Source organism: Staurois parvus, unplaced genomic scaffold, assembly GCF_062004578.1.
Source record: "Staurois parvus isolate SC_StPar_1 unplaced genomic scaffold, SC_StPar_1.0 ptg001287l, whole genome shotgun sequence".
NCBI lineage: Eukaryota > Metazoa > Chordata > Amphibia > Anura > Ranidae > Staurois > Staurois parvus.
Window position 1 is genome coordinate 77,731 of NW_028319083.1, and position 15,801 is coordinate 93,531.

A 15,801-nucleotide genomic window follows, 5' to 3' on the forward strand; every position below is an offset into this window, starting at 1 on the left:
AGAAAACGAGAGAGCGGGAGAGAGAAAACGAGAGAGAGAGGGGGAGAAAATGAGAGAGAGAGAGAGGGGGAGGGAGAAAACGAGAGAGAGGGAGAGGGAAAACGAGAGAGAGAGAGGGAGAGAAAACGAGAGCGAGGGGGAGAGAAAATGAGAGAGAGAGGGAGAGAGAGAACGAGAGAGGGGGAGAGAGAGAACGAGAGAGAGAGGGTGAGAGAACGCGAGAGAGGGTGAGCGAATGAGGGAGAGAGAAAACGAGAAAGAGGGGGAGAGAAAACGAGAGAGAGGGGGAGAGAAAACGAGAGAGAGGGGGAGAGAAAACGAGAGAGAGGGGGAGAGAAAACGAGAGAGCGGGAGAGAGAAAACGAGAGAGAGAGGGGGAGAAAATGAGAGAGAGAGAGGGGGAGGGAGAAAACGAGGGAGAGGGAAAACGAGAGAGAGAGGGGGGAGGGAGAAAACGAGGGAGAGAGGGGGGAGAGGGAAAACGAGAGAGAGAGGGGGGAGAGGGAAAACGAGAGAGAGAGGGGGGAGAGGGAAAACGAGAGAGAGAGGGGGGGAGAGAGAAAAGGAGAGAGAGGGGGGAGAGAGAAAAGGAGAGAGAGAGGGGGGGAGAGAGAAAAGGAGAGAGAGAGGGGGGGAGAGAGAAAACGAGAGAGGGGGAGAGAGAAAACGAGAGCGAGGGGGAGAGAAAAGGAGAGAGAACGAGAGAGAGGGAGAGAGAGAACGAGAGAGAGGGAGAGAGAGAACGAGAGAGAGGGAGAGAGAGAACGAGAGAGAGGGAGAGAGAGAACGAGAGAGAGGGAGAGAGAGAACGAGAGAGAGGGTGAAAGAACGAGAGAGAGGGTGAAAGAACGAGAGAGAGAGGGTGAGAGAACGAGAGAGAGAGGGTGAGAGAACGCGAGAGAGGGTGAGAGAATGAGGGAGAGAGAAAACGAGAGAGAGAGAGGGAGAAAACGAGAGAGAGAGGGGGAGGGAGAAAACGAGAGAGAGGGGGGAGGGAGAAAACGAGAGCGAGGGAGAGGGAAAACGAGAGAGAGGGGGGAGAGGGAAAAGGAGAGAGAGAGGGGGGGAGAGAAAACGAGAGCGAGGGAGAGAGAAAACGAGGGAGAGAGAAAACGAGGGAGAGGGAGAGAGAAAACGAGGGAGAGAGAAAACGAGGGAGAGGGAGAGAGAAAACGAGAGAGAGGGAGAGAGAAAACGAGAGAGAGGGAGAGGGAAAACGAGGGAGAGGGAGAGGGAAAACGAGAGAGGGGGAGAGGGAAAACGAGAGAGGGGAAAACGAGGGAGAGGGAAAACGAGAGAGGGAGAGGGAAAACGAGGGAGAGAGAAAACGAGAGAGAGGGAGAGAGAAAACGAGAGAGAGGGAGAGAGAAAACGAGGGAGAGGGAGAGAGAAAACGAGGGAGAGAGAAAATGAGAGAGGGCAAATGAGAGAGAGGGAGAGGGAAAACGAGGGAGAGAAAGAAAACGAGAGAGAGAGGGAGAAAGAGAGGGAGAGCGAAAACGAGAGAGAGAGGAGGGAGAGAGAGAGAAAACGAGAGGGAGAGAGCGAGAAGAAACAAGAGGGAGGGAAAGAGAGGAAACGAGAGAGACAGAGAAAGCTAGAGAGACAGGGAGAGAGGGAGAAAGAGAAAATGAGAGAAAGGGGGGGAGAGAGAGAAAACGAAAGAGAGAGAAAATGAGAGAGGGAGAGAGAGAGAAAAAACGAGAGAGGGAAAGAGAACAAAAAAGAGAGAGGGAGAAAATGAAAGAGAAAAAGTGAAAGAGGAGGGAGAGAGAGAGAAAATGAGAGAGAGAGACAATGTCCCCTATGTGATGATTTTTGGTGACAGGTTCTTGAGATTTATTGCGACATCCAAGGTGTAAAAGACTCTGCATGTCTCCCCTGTACTACCCTGAATGTAATGCAGTGCACATCACACTGCATTACATTCTTTCCTGGCCTCAATTGCCAGGAATCTCTTAACAGGGACCCGGAAGTGACATCATAACATCATTTCCGAGTCAGGACAAGAAGGGGAGTGGACGTGTCTGCTCTCCTTCCTCCCCTCCAGCACCTGGTGGTGAGCTGGTCCCGGGCCCACAGATAGGCAAGCAGAGCCCGGGAGACAGTGGGCGGGGGGGAGCTTCACATGGGGAAGGGGGGGAGTGAGGCTGGCACTGTGTGGAAGCAGTCGGCGGCAATGTTGCCACCTAAATGCTTCCACCTGACAGGTGAGCCCTGATGCTTGCCCACAGCGGCTAATCAGCCACTCCGATCACTTTTATTAGAAGCAGTAGTAACATGTGTTTGATGATCTGAATCATTTAAGTGTCACGAATATGCAAATTAAAAAACAAATCAAGAAGGGGCAAATATTTTTTCACAGCACTGTATAGATCAGTTGTTGGTATTGGAGGAGATTGATCGTAGAGTAAATCGATCATTTATCAGTGGGTCCTTGGCCATCATGAGTGACCCCCTATGGATGGGTATACCAGTGCTAGAATAGTGAGCTGACTACTCTGATGTATCACCCGTTTTATCTTTGTGACTACAGATCCCACAATGGCCGTCATCAGCAGTCTGGTCCCAGCAAGATTTCTGACGCTGTTGGCTCACCTGGTCATCGTTGTCACCATATTCTGGTCGAGGGTGAGTCCTCTCTTATTTTCAGGTGTTTTATCTATTGTGCATTCTCCTCCACACACAGCGGCTAAACATTGAGAATACTCCGCACTGTACTCGTATCTCACAGGGGGTAAGAGAAAGGGCCCAGGTGTGGTGGGTGGTTAGAGAAAGGGGCCCAGGTGTGGTGGGTGGTAAGAGAAAGGGGCCCAGGTGTGGTGGGTGGTAAGAGAAAGGGGCCCAGGTGTGGTGGGTGGTAAGAGAAAGGGGCCCAGGTGTGGTGGGTGGTAAGAGAAAGGGGCCCAGGTGTGGTGGGTGGTAAGAGAAAGGGGCCAGGTGTGGTGTGTGGTAAGAGAAAGGGACCCAGGTGTGGCGGGTGGTAAGAGAAAGGGACCCAGGTGTGGTGGGTGGTAAGGGAAGGGGGCTGCAGGTGCGGTGGGTGGTAAGGGAAGGGGGCTGCAGGTGCGGTGGGTGGTAAGGGAAGGGGGCTGCAGGTGCGGTGGGTGGTAAAGCAAGGGGGGCTGCAGGTGTGGTGGGTGGTAAAGCAAAGGGGGCTACAGGTGTGGTGGGTGGTAAGGGAAGGGGACTGCAGGTGCGGTGGGTGGTAAGGGAAGGGCCTAGGGATGTAATGGGGGGGCTCTGATGGGGACCTGATGTAAGGGGGGCTCAGATGGGGGCCCTGATGTAAAGATGGGGGCCTCTGATGGGGACCTGATGTAAGGGGGGCTCAGATGGGGGCCCTGATGTAAAGATGGGGGCCTCTGATGGGGACCTGATGTAAGGGTGGGGGGCTCTGATGGGGACCCTGATGTAAGGGGGGGCTCTGGGAATCCTGATATAAAGAGGCGGGGCTCAGATGGGGGCCCTGATGTAAGGGGGGCTCAGATGGGGGCCCTGATGTAAAGGGGGGTCTCTGATGGGGACCCTGATGTAAACAGGGAGCTGTGATGGGGACACTGATGTAAGTTGGGGGGGGGGGGGGGGCGTGATTGGGATCCTGATGTGAGGGGGTGATTTTGTTGTGTTTTACTGAAGTCCTTTCCCTTTTTTTCTGAATTATATTGTGATGATTCCAGGTATACTGAATCCATTTGTTTATTATTCATTGATTTATATCATTCCAGATTTTATTTTCTGCTTGAGAATATTTGTCAAATACACAATGTGGCTGATGTACTGAAACGTTTGGAGACCCCTCTTTTATATCCTAGGAAATATTAGAGAAAGTCATGTTATATATATTTATATATTAACCAATAAATATTTTTTGTCTTTTTTTTTTTTTCTAGGAAATTAATGTTTTAGCCTGCCTTCCTGTTGGTTATACGCAGGATCAGTACAATGCAGCCGACACCCAGTAAGTACTGGCCCTCCTCCTGCTGGGTGATACAGACAGAAGGGGGCTATGAGTCTGCCCTCCTCCTGCTGGGTGATGCAGACAGAAGGGGGCTATGAGTCTGTCCTCCTCCTGCAGGGTGATACAGACAGAAGGGGGCTATGAGTCTGTCCTCCTGCGGGGTGGTACAGACGGAAGGGGGCTATGAGTCTGTCCTCCTCCTGCGGGGTGATACAGACAGAAGGGGGCTATGAGTCTGTCCTCCTCCTGCAGGGTGATACAGACGGAAGGGGGCTATGAGTCTGTCCTCCTCCTGCGGGGTGATACAGACGGAAGGGGGCTATGAGTCTGTCCTCCTCCTGCGGGGTGATACAGACGGAAGGGGGCTATGAGTCTGTCCTCCTCCTGCGGGGTGATACAGACAGTAGGGGGCTATGAGTCTGTCCTCCTCCTGCAGGGTGATACAGACGGAAGGGGGCTATGAGTCTGTCCTCCTCCTGCGGGGTGGTACAGACGGAAGGGGGCTATGAGTCTGTCCTCCTCCTGCGGGGTGATACAGACGGAAGGGGGCTATGAGTCTGTCCTCCTCCTGCGGGGTGATACAGACGGAAGGGGGCTATGAGTCTGTCCTCCTCTTGCGGGGTGGTACAGACAGAAAGGGGCTATGAGTCTGTCCTCCTCCTGCAGGGTGATACAGACAGAAGGGGGCTATGAGTCTGTCCTCCTCCTGCAGGGTGATACAGACAGAAGGGGGCTATGAGTCAGTCCTCCTCCTGCGGGGTGATACAGACAGAAGGGGGCTATGAGTCTGTTCTCCTCCTGCGGGGTGAAACAGACAGAAGGGGGCTATGAGTCTGTTCTCCTCCTGCAGGGTGATACAGACAGAAGGGGGCTATGAGCCTGTCCTCCTCCTGCAGGATTATACAGAAGGGAGCTATGAGTCTGTCCTCCTCCTGCAGGGTGATGCAGGCAGAAGGGGGCTATGAGTCTGTCCTCCTCCTGCAGGGTGATACAGACAGAAGGGGGCTATGAGTCTGTCCTCCTCCTGCAGGGTATTCACTATCTCCTCCTTCCTGCAGGTTGATTGTGGCCCTGTCGGTGACTCTGGGAATGTTTGTTATTGAGCTGGCTGGTTTCCTCTCTGGAGTGTCAATGTTCAACAACACACAGAGCCTACTATGTATCCTTTGTACAGCAAGTGTTCTATACCCACTATGTAATGTAAATATAATTGTGAGTGATCTGTACAATGGGGAAGAATTACTAAAACTGGAGCACTCAGAATCTGGTGCAGCTGTGCATGGGAGCCAATCCGCTGTTAACTTCATTTTGTTCAATTAAGTTTTGACAATAAAACCTGAAAGCTGATTGGTTTCTGTGCAGAGTTGCACCAGATTTTGTACTCTTTAGTAAATCCCATACAGTTTGTACATGTTACAGATGTGTGTTTCTTGTGCAGTAAATTTTGGACTAGCCAGTACTGCTGGGTGTATCTAGAGGAGGAGGGAAGGGCAGCTATAGCGGTTAGGTGCTGTGATCACTGACTGTTTAAATGAGTATTAACTTTTAGAAAGTATTGAGTTAAAAGAGAAGTATGGCCAAAGCTTGACCGCTGACATCACAGAGCCGCTCCAGGCTCTGGAAGGATCCCAACCATATTGTCAAGATCCACCCGGATACCTGAATGACAGCTGGCTCAGCTTCTCAGCGAGCCATTGACAGCCTGAGCCAGCTGATCCCGCCTCCTCTACAGCCCAGAGCTGATTGTCGGCTTGCTCTGGTTCTCAGTCAAGCACTGAGAGCCAATGCCACCTGCTCCAGTGAGCGCTGGAGGGGCAGAGCGGAGAGCAGTGACTGACAGTCACAACCCTCTGCTCAGTGCTGACCAAGAACTGAGCGATTGGCGGTGTTGATGTGATCGCACAGTTCTCGGGCTTGGAGCAGGCAGGGAGCAGCTGCAGCATCAGACTGGAGAGGAGAGCATAGATTTTTATTTAACAACCTCAGACTTCTCCTCTAAGCTTTTGTGTGGTATTTAAGACATATGAACAACTCTCATGAATATTAAGTACCGTATTTTTCTCTCCATAAGACGCACTTTTTTTCCCCCAAAAAAATGGGGGGAAATGTCTGTGTGTCTTATGGAGCGGCCGGACCGGTATTCCCGCCGCCATGTTAGAATATTGGGCGGCCACTTGACTATACTGTGCAGAAGAACCTGCTCCTCGGTCCTACCTGTTCCTCGGTCCAGCAATGTCCTGCTTTCACCGGCCGTCTTCTCTCCCCGGCACTGGCATCTTCAGTGTGGTCACCTGGCTGTGACAGCTTGCGGCTTCTTAGCCGGGTGCCCACTGCAGTCTTCTGGGACCTGTCACGTGTCCCACAAGACTACAGGGAGGACATCTCCGCGGTGGGGAGCAGGTGCCTGTCAAATTCGGGTGGTCATCTCCTGTAGTATGTCCACAGTCTCTGGTCCTCTCATGTACTTAGTCCGCAGTCTCTGGTCATCTCCTGTACTTAGTCATCAGTCTCTGGTCATCTCCTGTACTTAGTCATCAGTCTCTGGTCATCTCCTGTACTGTGTCTGCAGTCTCTGGTCATCTCCTGTACTGTCCGCAGTCTCTGGTCATCTCCTGTACTGTGTCCGCAGTCTCCGGTCATCTCCTGTACTGTGTCCGCAGTCTCCGGTCATCTCCTGTACTGTGTCAGCAGTCTCCGGTCATCTCCTGTACTGTGTCAGCAGTCTCCGGTCATCTCCTGTACTGTGTCAGCAGTCTCCGGTCATCTCCTGTACTGTGTCAGCAGTCTCCGGTCATCTCCTGTACTATGTCAGCAGTCTCCGGTCATCTCCTGTACTATGTCAGCAGTCTCTGGTCATCTCCTGTACTATGTCAGCAGTCTCTGGTCATCTCCTGTACTATGTCAGCAGTCTCTGGTCATCTCCTGTACTATGTCAGCAGTCTCCGGTCATCTCCTGTACTATGTCAGCAGTCTCCGGTCATCTCCTGTACTATGTCAGCAGTCTCTGGTCATCTCCTGTACTATGTCAGCAGTCTCTGGTCATCTCCTGTACTATGTCAGCAGTCTCTGGTCATCTCCTGTACTATGTCAGCAGTCTCTGGTCATCTCCTGTACTATGTCCGCAGTCTCTGGTCATCTCCTGTACTGTGTCCGCAGTCTCTGGTCATCTCCTGTACTGTGTCTGCAGTCTCTGGTCATCTCCTGTACTATGTCTGCAGTCTCTGGTCATCTCCTGTACTGTGTCTGCAGTCTCTGGTCATCTCCTGTACTATGTCTGCAGTCTCTGGTCATCTCCTGTACTATGTCTGCAGTCTCTGGTCATCTCCTGTACTATGTCCGCAGTCTCTGGTCATCTCCTGTACTATGTCTGCAGTCCATTGGTTCAGAATATTTTTTTCTCGTTTTCCTCCTCTAAAATCTAAGTGCGTCTTATGGTCAGGTGCGTCTTATTGAGCGAAGAATATGGTAATTAAATACAGGGCCATACATTCAAGAAGAACATTCCTTCTTTATTCCTTTCTGTCCAGCTTCTATGCTCCTCCTCTACTAGAAGCCCTGTTTGTGGGCTTTATTAAAGTAGCCATCCCCGTGATTATGCTCCGAGGGGCTGAACGAAACGCGTTGGTGGTTTGGCCCTGTTGAATCCCAGGCTGAGGTTGCCACATACCATACTACAGCAGGTCTGTCTTGATGTGCAGCTTATGGGACATTCATCTTGTTAAACCCTGACGTTTGGAGTCAGGACAAAGCCCCTTCCCCAGCCAACACTAACATTGGTGGACATAGGATTAGCACTCCTAAGCCTGAGTGGCCCACTCTATTTTCTATTTGGTTCATGTTATATAAGTGGAACTACACTCCCGTCTGAGCACCACAAACCAAGAATTGGTATTTAATTCATTTGTAATATTCAAAGCAAACTCCCCCATCCATCCATGTCACCATGCTTTATTTTGCTGAGAAATCATTTCTAGCATTTCTAGCTGTGGCCATCTTGAGTAAGGGCAGATGGTTTATGTAGCATTTACTTCCTGAAATTCATCGGCCCTTAGCTCAGGAATGCAAACAGGAGGGTGTGCTTAGCTGACAAAACCCCTCTTCCCCTCCTGAAGACTCCTGGGGTGTATGACATCATTTGCCTAGGCCAGGGGTAGGCAACCTGCTGCTCTCTAGCTGTTGTGGAACTACATTTCCCATGAGGCATTGCAAAGATTACAAAACTGACAGTTACAGCTATGGCTTGCAGAGGCATGATGGAACTTGTAGTCCTGCGGCTCTCAGGTTGCCTACCCCTGGCCTAGGCATAGAAACCAGAGAGTAACTGAAGACACGTAAAGCAAATGTTTGAAACAAGTAAATATGATATACGTTCTTATCTGTTTACTAATCATAACAGCATAAGGATCAAACATAAACACTCTTCACTTGGGAGAGTGAAGCTCCATTTTAAGGTTGAACTCCGGCAAAGCTCAGTTGTCTCTGATGTACAGTGAGAACACCTACAGGAGGGGGCATTTCAGCTCATGGGCTCCCACCCAGTTTCCCTGTACCACCCATTCTGTCTTTTTATTGGTTGCTACGATGCAGGTGCCCCCTGCCTTAACATCTTTTGTTGCTAGGATGCAGGAACCTCCTGCCTCAAAACAGCTTTTGTTGCTAGGATGCAGGTGGCCTTTGCCTCAGAGCCTCTTTTGTTGATAGGACGCAGGTGACCCCTGCAGTAAAACGTCCGTTATTGCTAGGACGCAGGTGGCCCCTTCCTCAGAGTTCTCTCATTGCCAGAACTTGGGTGTCAGAGTGGCTTTGTTGCTATAATGCCTTTGACTCCTTTTGCATGGCATCTTTTGTTACTAGGACACAGGTGGCCCCTTCCTCAGAGCTTGTTTTGTTGCTGCGAGGCAGGTGGCCGCTGGCACAGCACATCCTTTATTGCTGGGATGCAGGTTGCCCCTGGCTCAGAACATCCTTTGTTACTAGGACACAGGTGGCCCCTGGCTCAGAACATCCTTGGTTACTAGGACACAGGTGGCCCCTGGCTAAGAACATTCTTGATTACTACCACACAGGTGTCCCCTGGCTCAGAACATCCTTTGTTGCTAGGTTGCAGGTGGCCCTTGCTGCAGAGTGTTTCTTGTTGCTAGAATGCAGGCGGCTCCTGCCAAAAGAGCATCTTGTTGCTAGGACACAGGTGGCCCGATCCTCAGAGCATGTTTTGTTGCTAGGGCGCAGGTGGTCCCTGGCTCAGAACATCCTTTGTTACTAGGATGCAGCAGTTGGCCCTTGCTGCAGGGTGTCTTTTGTTGCAAGGATACAGGTGGCCCCTGCCACAGAGTGTCTCTTGTTGCTAGAATGCAGGCGGCTCCTGCTGAAAGAGCATCTTGTTGCTAGGACACAGGTGGCCCGATCCTCAGAGAAGGTTTGGTTGCTAGGGCGCAGGTGATCCCTGGCTCAGAACATCCTTTGCTACTAGGATGCAGCAGGTGGCCCTTGCTGCAGAGTGTCTTTTGTTGCAAGGACGCAGGTGGCCCCTGTTGTAGAGCATCATTTGTTGCTAGAATGCAGGCTCCCCCCTGCCAAAGAACATCTTGTTGTTAGGACGTGGTGAGGGTGTGCAAGAAGAGCAGGACCTGCACACTATGCTGCTGAAAGAGTTCACAGCTCATGGAGGGGGGTACATTTCTAGTCTTTAGGCCTTGTATGCTAAAATAACATGTCCCAGTAGCGTTCCCCACACCCCCCCACCAGGTGCTGTTGTCATTTCTACCAAACCCCCACACCCTAACTTACTGCTGTTCTATAGTGAGGTGGGGGGGTCAGTGGAAGGGACTAGACATTACAACAAATTCATTTATTTTTGTAGCCTCCCTAGCGGTTTGATTATGTCCATATTTCTGTGCTCAAAGCGGTACATTTTTTTGCATGGAAAGATGTCGTTTTTTATTGTAGGCCTGTAATTTTTAGGAATAACTCACTGAAATCTGTCCGAACAAGAGTCTAGTAAACATCCCGGGTATGATAAAACTTGAAACACGAAATCATAAATTATAATATAATAAATAATCATAAAAAATAATAATATAATAAATTTAATTCAATAATGTAAAACACTGAAATGTGAAATATAGCGCCAAGTTCGCACATCGCTGAGCTCAGTCGCAGAATCGTTTTCAGTGTCTGATGACGAATTTCCCCACGAATCATTATCACTCAATTCTGCAAGTGGTTCTGATTTACTATCGCTGTTCTCTAGCCGGTCTAAAACCACTTTTGACCTAAAGGGACGCTTTTTGGACGCCATGGACGTTTCTCAGTTTCCAGGCAGAAAGAACAGTAAAAATGCAGGCAGGGCGCCGGACAAAGCACTCGGGACAAAATGTATGTGAAATGGTTTGATACAGGAATGTTATACTATGTGATTTTAGTGTATTGAGTGAATGTCACTTTTTAAAATTTTTAAATTTCCGGTCGGTTCCAGCCCCCGTACGTCCCGACGTCGCAGGGGACGGAACCCGGAAGACAGATGCCGGCATCGGCCGGAGGAGATGGTTGGAGATGCTGCAGGAGGGACATCGCAGGAGCGCAGGACAAGGTAAGCGCTGGAGGGATCCTGGATCAACGCTGCAGTGTATTCCCGAGTGTAGCTTGGGGTTGCCACTTCTGTTTCTGAAAGTTTACCCCGAGCTACACTCGGGAATACCGCCAGGGGGGTTAATTTGTAAATACTGGAGCCTTTTTTTTTTGAATTTCTTGTAATAAGAGCACGGTGAGACATTTGATAATGGTGTCTGTGTTCTGATCCATCGCCCAGGGCGCTGTGGCTTAGTTGGTTAAAGCGCCTGTCTAGTAAACAGGAGATCCTGAGTTCGAATCTCAGCAGTGCCTGCTGTCTTTTTTTTCTAATTAATAATGGACTTTGTCAGATTGTGACATAACTGAACATATGGACTTCTACCCATCAAGCTTCAGGATCTCCCAGTTCTTAGAATGGTCCAGGTGCAAAGCAGAAACTTTTGGGGGGGTTTCCAACTTTAAATCCTCCCTCCGGCCTTCCCTTCAGCTGATTGAAGAATCGGCTAGGGGTGAGGACACCGCTGGATCCCTGGACAGGAAGGTGTCCTAATATTACAATTAAAAAAAAAATTTGTGGGGGGGGGCAAACTCCTCTTTAAATACGTCCATCAGGTCATTGACACACCCTCTTATAACTGAGCAGAGAGTGATGCCATCAGGATGGAACGCCATCCTTCCCTTCAGTCTTGCACAGTTGTACCGGATCCTCTCCTGCACTGAAACTGCCTACTCTGTTTTCACTGCACACTGTGAGCTTCTCACAATGTGCATTAGAACCTGCAGCTATTCAAGATAGAGCCCGCCTCATTTGATGGCTGGAGGACGTCCAGCATCATTTACCTTTCCTCCCCAGCCTGAGGTTCTGGCCTGCCGCTTTCATTCATTGGATTTCAGTTGTTTGACCCCCGGTTCACATCTATGCGGCCGTGCAGGCCGCGTTTTGCTCGGGCACGAGAGCCCATTCATTTGAATTGAAAGAAGTCCCTGCACTACTTTGGAAAACGCAGCCCGCACGGGAACCTCGGTCCCCAGTACGGTTGCGTTTCCCAGTGCGGAAACTTAAATTAATGGCACCCACCCGCAGGTCCGAATTTTTCTGTGTGCGGGTGGTGCGGCTGCACGGATTTTCATGCGGATCTGCAGCAGCACCACCCGCACAGATGTGAAACGGGTTAATCAGGGCGACTCCTCACCACATGTGGGTGTGTGGATGGTCTGCATGCAATGCAGCCTGCCCAGGAATGCCCACTCCACCAGATTGATATCCACCCATCAAGGCATTTTGATATCTACATAATTCCTCCCAAGAGCATCAGGGCTGAGAATTCTTAAGAGGAGTACTGAGGCAGGTTGCTGAGATGTTTTCAAAAAGCTTAGTACAGCATCCTGACTGCCCCCTCCCACCAGTCATTATCTTCCTGCATTGCATAGAGAAGCAGAGAGACCCAGTGATGACATTACTGGGTCTAAAATAAGGTGTGTAGTGAAAATGGAAAGGTTTTATTTGAACATTTTATCAGCATGTTGAAGAGGGAGAAACTAGGGAAAGAAAAACAGAAGCAGACTGAACGTCTGCTAAAGTATCCATTGAGCATGAATAATTGCTTACTCAGAGAGAAACAAGTTACTGTAATCGTACCTAGAACTGCCAAGTACATGTGCAGCAAACTATTGTGATCATTGCTCAACTGTCTAAATCAGTGGTTCTCAACCTGTGGGACGCGACCCCTTTGGGGGTCGAACAACCCTTTCACAGGGGTCCCCTAAGACCATCGGAAAACACATATTTCCGATGTGTAAAGAGCAGCTGCTGTGTTGAAAGCAGCAGTATTGGAGGTAAAACGACACTCATGAATTATAATTACTGGGTAAATCATTTTATGGTTGGGGGTCACCACAACATGAGGAACTGTATTAAAGGGTCACGGCATTAGGAAGGTTGAGAACCACTGATCTAAACCAAGGAAAAGGGTTGTGGTTCAACTCCATGGACAATCTTCAGCTCTACTCCCTCTATAGCTATGGTGCAGATGGGGATTTTTCAGGCTGAACATATGCTGGTAGCAGCTTTTCATGTATGAGACAATGTCAGCACAGGGAACTTTTCTGTCTTCTTCCACACCCTCTGCACTTGGCTATAAGTAAACACACAGTGGAGGAAGGCATGGGCTTAACCCTTTACCACTACCGTGGGTGCCGCCAGATAGATGAGACCAGTGGTGTCCCGAGGCAGGTGCGTGGAGTGCAGCCCACACGGGGTGACACCGAACCCGCTCCACAAAAAAGGTAAGTTGTAAAGCAAGCCGACGATCCCCGCAGGATGGATCGGATCCATCTTGTGGGGATCGTCGGCTTTCTTTACAACTTTCCTTTTCTTGGAGCGGGTCCGGTGTCACCCCGTGCGGTCGGTGTCACCCCGTATAGGTTGCAAGCCGACGATCCCCACAGGATGGATCGGATCCATCTTGTGGGGATCATCGGCTTTCTTTACAACTTTCCTTTTCTTGGAGCGGGTCTGGTGTCACCCCGTATAGGTTGCATGCCGACGATCCCCACAGGATGGATGGGATCTGCGGATTGGGGAGCATAATGGATCGGACTCCGATCCATTATGCTGAATCCGCAGATCCGATCCATCCTGCGGGGATCGTCGGCTTTCTTTACAACTTACCTTTTCTTGGAGCGGGTCCGGTGTCACCCCGTATAGGTTGCAAGCCAGCGATCCCCGCAGGATGGATGGGATCTGCAGATCAGGGGGCATCATGGATCAGACTCTGATCCATTATGCTCCATCCACAGATCCGAACCATCCTGTGGGGATTGTTGGCATGCAACCTATACGGGGTGACACCGGACCCGCTCCAAGAAAAGGTAAGTTGTAAAGAAAGCCGATGATCCCCGCAGGATGGATCGGATCTGCGGATTTAGCATAATGGATCGGACTCCGGTCCATTATGCTAAATCCGCAGATCCGATCCATTCTGCGGGGATCGTCGGAGGGGGCGTCACCAAGTGTTACCGCACCAGGTGACACCAACCCTAGGAACGCCTCTGGATGGAACGAAGATCAGCAAACGTCTGTTCGCTGATCCCCCGCCTTCCTGCTAATGACCCAGAAGCAAAATGTAAAACATCACTTCCGGGTCCCGATGTCACTTTGTCCAGCCAGTATGGTCGGGAAAGAAGCTAATGGAGCAAGATCTGCATTCCATTAGCTTCAGTGGAGGACAGATGAGACATCAGGGGTCTTTTAACCTGATGTTTCATTAAAGAGGACCTGTCACCAATGAAATCGTCACATAGGGGGCTTTTTGATCCATATGTAATAAAAAATAAAGTTTATTGAATTTTTTTTAAACGTGAAAAATTTAAGTTACTCCCAAACACTTTAAACCTCCCTAAAAAAATGTTGAGCACTCTCCACTTGCACATGTCAGGGGTGCCTGAGCAGGAAAACGTTGATTTGTGATACACATGTTACATATTCCCGCACACTGGAGTGAGAGCAATAATTCTAGGCCCATTAGTTGTGGCCAGGGGCGGACTGACCATTTGGAAACTCGGGCTATGCCCGAGGGCCCGGGGTCAGTAGGGGGCCCCATGAGATGCCCCTGGTACCTTTTTCATAGGCTTTTTTGAGTTTGGGCAAGGACACAGGGGCCCCATGATCCCCTATTGCCCGGGGGCCCCATGAGTTTTCAGTCCGCCCCTGGTTGTGGCACATGCAAATTTAAACCTTGACGTGTTGGGTGTCTACTAGCAACAACCTCACTTTTTATATTTTACAAAAAAATGTGGGTGATGTATTGGGGTAATATATTGCGTTTTTCAAACAACAATAGAGAACAATTCCCAGCTCAACTTACCAACCAGCCTGCAACCAACCGAATTGTCCTGTTAGCAGTTCACGCTAAAACGGGTTTAGTTTGCACACATTATTATTATTTTACAGGATTTATATAGCACCAACAGTTTGCGCAGTGCTTTACAATGTAAGGGAGACAGTACAATTACAATACATTTCAGTACAGAAGGAATGTGAGGGCCCGGCTCACGGAGCTTAAAATCTAAAGGAAGGGGGAAGTGGCCTTTGCAGCAAGGAGCACATGGAAGAGCGACCCATGTCAAACAGCAGAGAAAAATTCCCAGCTCAACTTACCAACCAGCCTACAACCAACTGAACTGTCCTGTCTAACAGTTCACGCTAAAAACAGGGGTTTAGTTTGCACACATTTGCAAATACATGCGCAAGCAAGCCGCAGAACCTGTTCACGACACCCCAATATTCTGCAGCTCCTAACTATAAATTTTGAGAGTCTCCATAGTAGAAGCAGGATATTGGGGTGCCATGAAGAGGCTCTGCAGCTTACGCATGTATTTGCAAATGTGTGCAAACTAAACCCCTGTTTTCAGCATGAACTGTTAGGACAATTTGGTTGGTTGCAGGCTGGTTGGTAAGTTGAGCTGGGAATTTTTCTGTTGTTTGACATGCAAATTTAAGCCTTGACTTGTTGGGTATCTGCTAGCCACAACCTCATGTTTTTATATTTAAAAAAAAAATGTGGGTGACATATTGGGGTAATATATTGCGTTTGTCAAACAGCAATAGAGAACAATTCCCAGCTCAGCTTACCAACCAGCCTGCAACCAACCGAACTGTCCTGAAAACAGGGGTTTAGTTTGCACACATTTGCAAATACATGCGCAAGCCGCACAACCTCTTCACGGCACTCTGCATATATTCTGCATATAGTTTGCACACATTTGCAAATACATCCACAGAACCTCTTTGTGGCACCTCAATATTCTGCAGCTCCTAACTATAAATTTTGAGAGTCTCCATAGTAGAAGCAGAATATTGGGGTGCCATGAAGAGGCTCTGCAGCTTACACATGTATTTGCAAATGTGTGCAAACGAAACCCCTGTTTTTAGTGTGAACTGTTAGACAGGACAATTCGGTTGGTTGCAGGCTGGTTGGTACGTTGAGCTGGGAATTTTTCTCTGTTGTTTGACATGTAAATTTAAGCCTTGACTTGTTGGGTATCTACTAGCCACAACCTCATGTTTTATATTTTAAAAAAAAAGTGGGTGATATATTGGGGTAATATATTGCGTTTGTCAAACAACAATAGAGAACAATTCCCAGCTCTACTTACCAACCAGCCTGCAACCAACCGAATTGTCCTGTTAGCAGTTCACGCTAAAAACAGGGGTTTAGTTTGCACACACTTGCAAATACATCCACAGAACCTCTTTGTGGCACCTCAAT

The 15,801-nt window shown here is 49.4% G+C and overlaps 1 protein-coding gene and 1 non-coding gene across 3 annotated transcripts in view; both read left to right on the forward strand.

Moving 5' to 3' along the window:
• Positions 1 to 15,801, forward strand: part of TMEM107 (transmembrane protein 107) — a 41,270-nt gene that overhangs the window by 3,013 nt on the left and 22,456 nt on the right. For both annotated transcript variants that reach the window (XM_089660898.1, XM_089660897.1), the window contains exons 2-4: positions 2,537 to 2,631; positions 3,894 to 3,961; positions 5,020 to 5,120. In XM_089660898.1, coding sequence (XP_089517024.1) covers positions 2,545 to 2,631; positions 3,894 to 3,961; positions 5,020 to 5,120 — 256 coding nt within the window. In that variant the 5' untranslated portion in view covers positions 2,537 to 2,544. The remainder of the gene's footprint in view (positions 1 to 2,536; positions 2,632 to 3,893; positions 3,962 to 5,019; positions 5,121 to 15,801) is intronic.
• TRNAT-AGU (transfer RNA threonine (anticodon AGU)) lies at positions 10,770 to 10,843 on the forward strand. Its single transcript has one exon. It is a non-coding gene; the product is annotated as a tRNA-Thr (tRNA).